This window comes from Fulmarus glacialis, unplaced genomic scaffold, assembly GCF_000690835.1.
Source record: "Fulmarus glacialis isolate BGI_N327 unplaced genomic scaffold, ASM69083v1 scaffold43170, whole genome shotgun sequence".
Classification (NCBI taxonomy): Eukaryota; Metazoa; Chordata; class Aves; order Procellariiformes; family Procellariidae; genus Fulmarus; species Fulmarus glacialis.
Window position 1 is genome coordinate 1 of NW_009187881.1, and position 1802 is coordinate 1802.

Here is a 1802-nt window from a genome sequence, read left to right on the forward strand (position 1 = left end):
AGGGCCGCGCTGGAGCGGCCTCGCAGCGCCCGGCACCAGCCGTCTGGGCGAGGCTGCGGCCGCCTTTAACGCGCTTCCTCTTGCCGTGTAGGTACTGCCACGTGAACGTGCCAGACGAGTTGTTGCGGGACCTACTTCCAGGACCTGTGACCCTGGTCTTGAAGCGTTCGGAGGAACTAAATAAAGACTTGAATCCTTTCACACCGGTAGGTCTTTGCCACAGGATACATCTCTGTTTTTGAGAGACAGTATGCTATTTTTGTGCTTCTGCTGTAGTGGCTTTTATTCTTATGTGTGTGTTTAGCGTGCTTCGCAGCGATTGGCGTTTTCCCAAAGCTGGTCCCTGTGCCATCATGCTCCCCGTGACTTACTTGAACATGGCATAACCCAGCGTTGGGGACTAACTAATGAAGGCACACTTCTCATTATTGCTAGTTCAGCAGATGTTGATGTGTTGGTTCTCTAGAGTATCAGCTTTAAGTCAAGAAGGCTTTAGGTAATGCAAGATTAAAAACGATTACTGTGTGTAAAACCATGCTCCCTTCTTCCTTGTAGCTGGTTGGTGTTCGTGTTCCAAACCACCCGTTTATTAGGGAGTTGGCACGGGCTTGCTCTGGACCACTGGCTTTAACAAGTGCTAACATCAGCTGTCAGGCGAGCACGCTGACGGTTTCGGTAAGGCTGTTTTTGCCACTAAGTGACATTATTGTGGTAGTTTGTCAGAGCCCCAGGCTCTCACAATTGGGAGCCAGCTTTAGCAATAAAACAAGGATTTCTCTGCTGCTATTATTTTTTTTTAATGATAATGTCTAGTTAAAACAGCCTGTGGATATGTGGTGTGGGGTAGCTGTCTTGCTGTGATCGTTGCCTTAAAAAGCAAGGAGGGCAGAGCTAAAAATTAATATGTAAAGGCTTATACGCAGCTTTTGAAGTGAAAGATGGAATTTGCTGTAGGAGGGATGGCTGTGGAATGAGATGGCTGCTGTCTGTACAGCTCCTTGCAGCCTGGTAACTAACGGTCACTGAAGGCAATGTCTTTTTGCAAAGCTTGTGACTCTGGTGATGGTATAGTTGGGCATAGTACCAGACAGACACCCTGTCCTTGCCCCCAAATGTCTTGATAGAGCACTTCTTAATAAACAGTGCGGCAGCTAAAAAGTCTTCAACCAGAGAATCCTTGGGGCTATCCTGCATGTCTGGGATAAATCTGTTCTCAGAAATCAAACCGGGACGTGTTCATGACAGAAAAAAAGTGAGCTGACCTGACAGAGAAAGGGGAGAGACCACCTCCCTTGACACCAGAACGTCCAGTAGTGTCTCTTAAAACACGATCACAAACCATCTTCAGGACTGCTAGCCACATCTCTTTTTTTCAGGAATTCCAAGACCTGTGGCCTCAGTTGTCCTTAATCATCGATGGAGGCCCAATAGGGGATGTCCAGAGCCCAGAGTGTCGTTTGGGGTCAACTGTGGTTGACTTATCTGTGTCGGGGAAATTCACCATCATTCGTCCTGGCTGGTGAGCACTCTTTGCTGAATATAACTGTAGCTTTTTCTTCACTTAAAATGAAACGAAGCTTTCAAGTTAGGGTGGGTTGTGTTTTGCTTCTTTTCCCGTAGCAGTTGAACCTTCACATTAATGTTGTTTAGCTTAATTACCAGCACGCTCAGAAATCCTGAGAAAGCGCTCCAAATTCTGAGCCCAGGAGACCCCTTTCTAGAAGCTTCTATGTGAAACACTAGTTTCTGGAGTTCATGTTCTCCTTGGTTCAAAGTGCAGCACTGCATCTAGCTGATTATTT

The 1802-nt window shown here is 46.8% G+C and overlaps 1 protein-coding gene across 1 annotated transcript in view; it reads left to right on the plus strand.

Moving 5' to 3' along the window:
• Positions 1 to 91: 91 nt before the first annotated feature.
• The window catches only part of YRDC (yrdC N(6)-threonylcarbamoyltransferase domain containing), a gene marked incomplete at its 5' end in the record, with an annotated part of 1849 nt that continues 138 nt past the window's right edge, over positions 92 to 1802 (plus strand). The window contains 3 exons of the mRNA XM_009576625.1: positions 92 to 206; positions 556 to 675; positions 1377 to 1519. Coding sequence (XP_009574920.1) covers positions 92 to 206; positions 556 to 675; positions 1377 to 1519 — 378 coding nt within the window. The remainder of the gene's footprint in view (positions 207 to 555; positions 676 to 1376; positions 1520 to 1802) is intronic.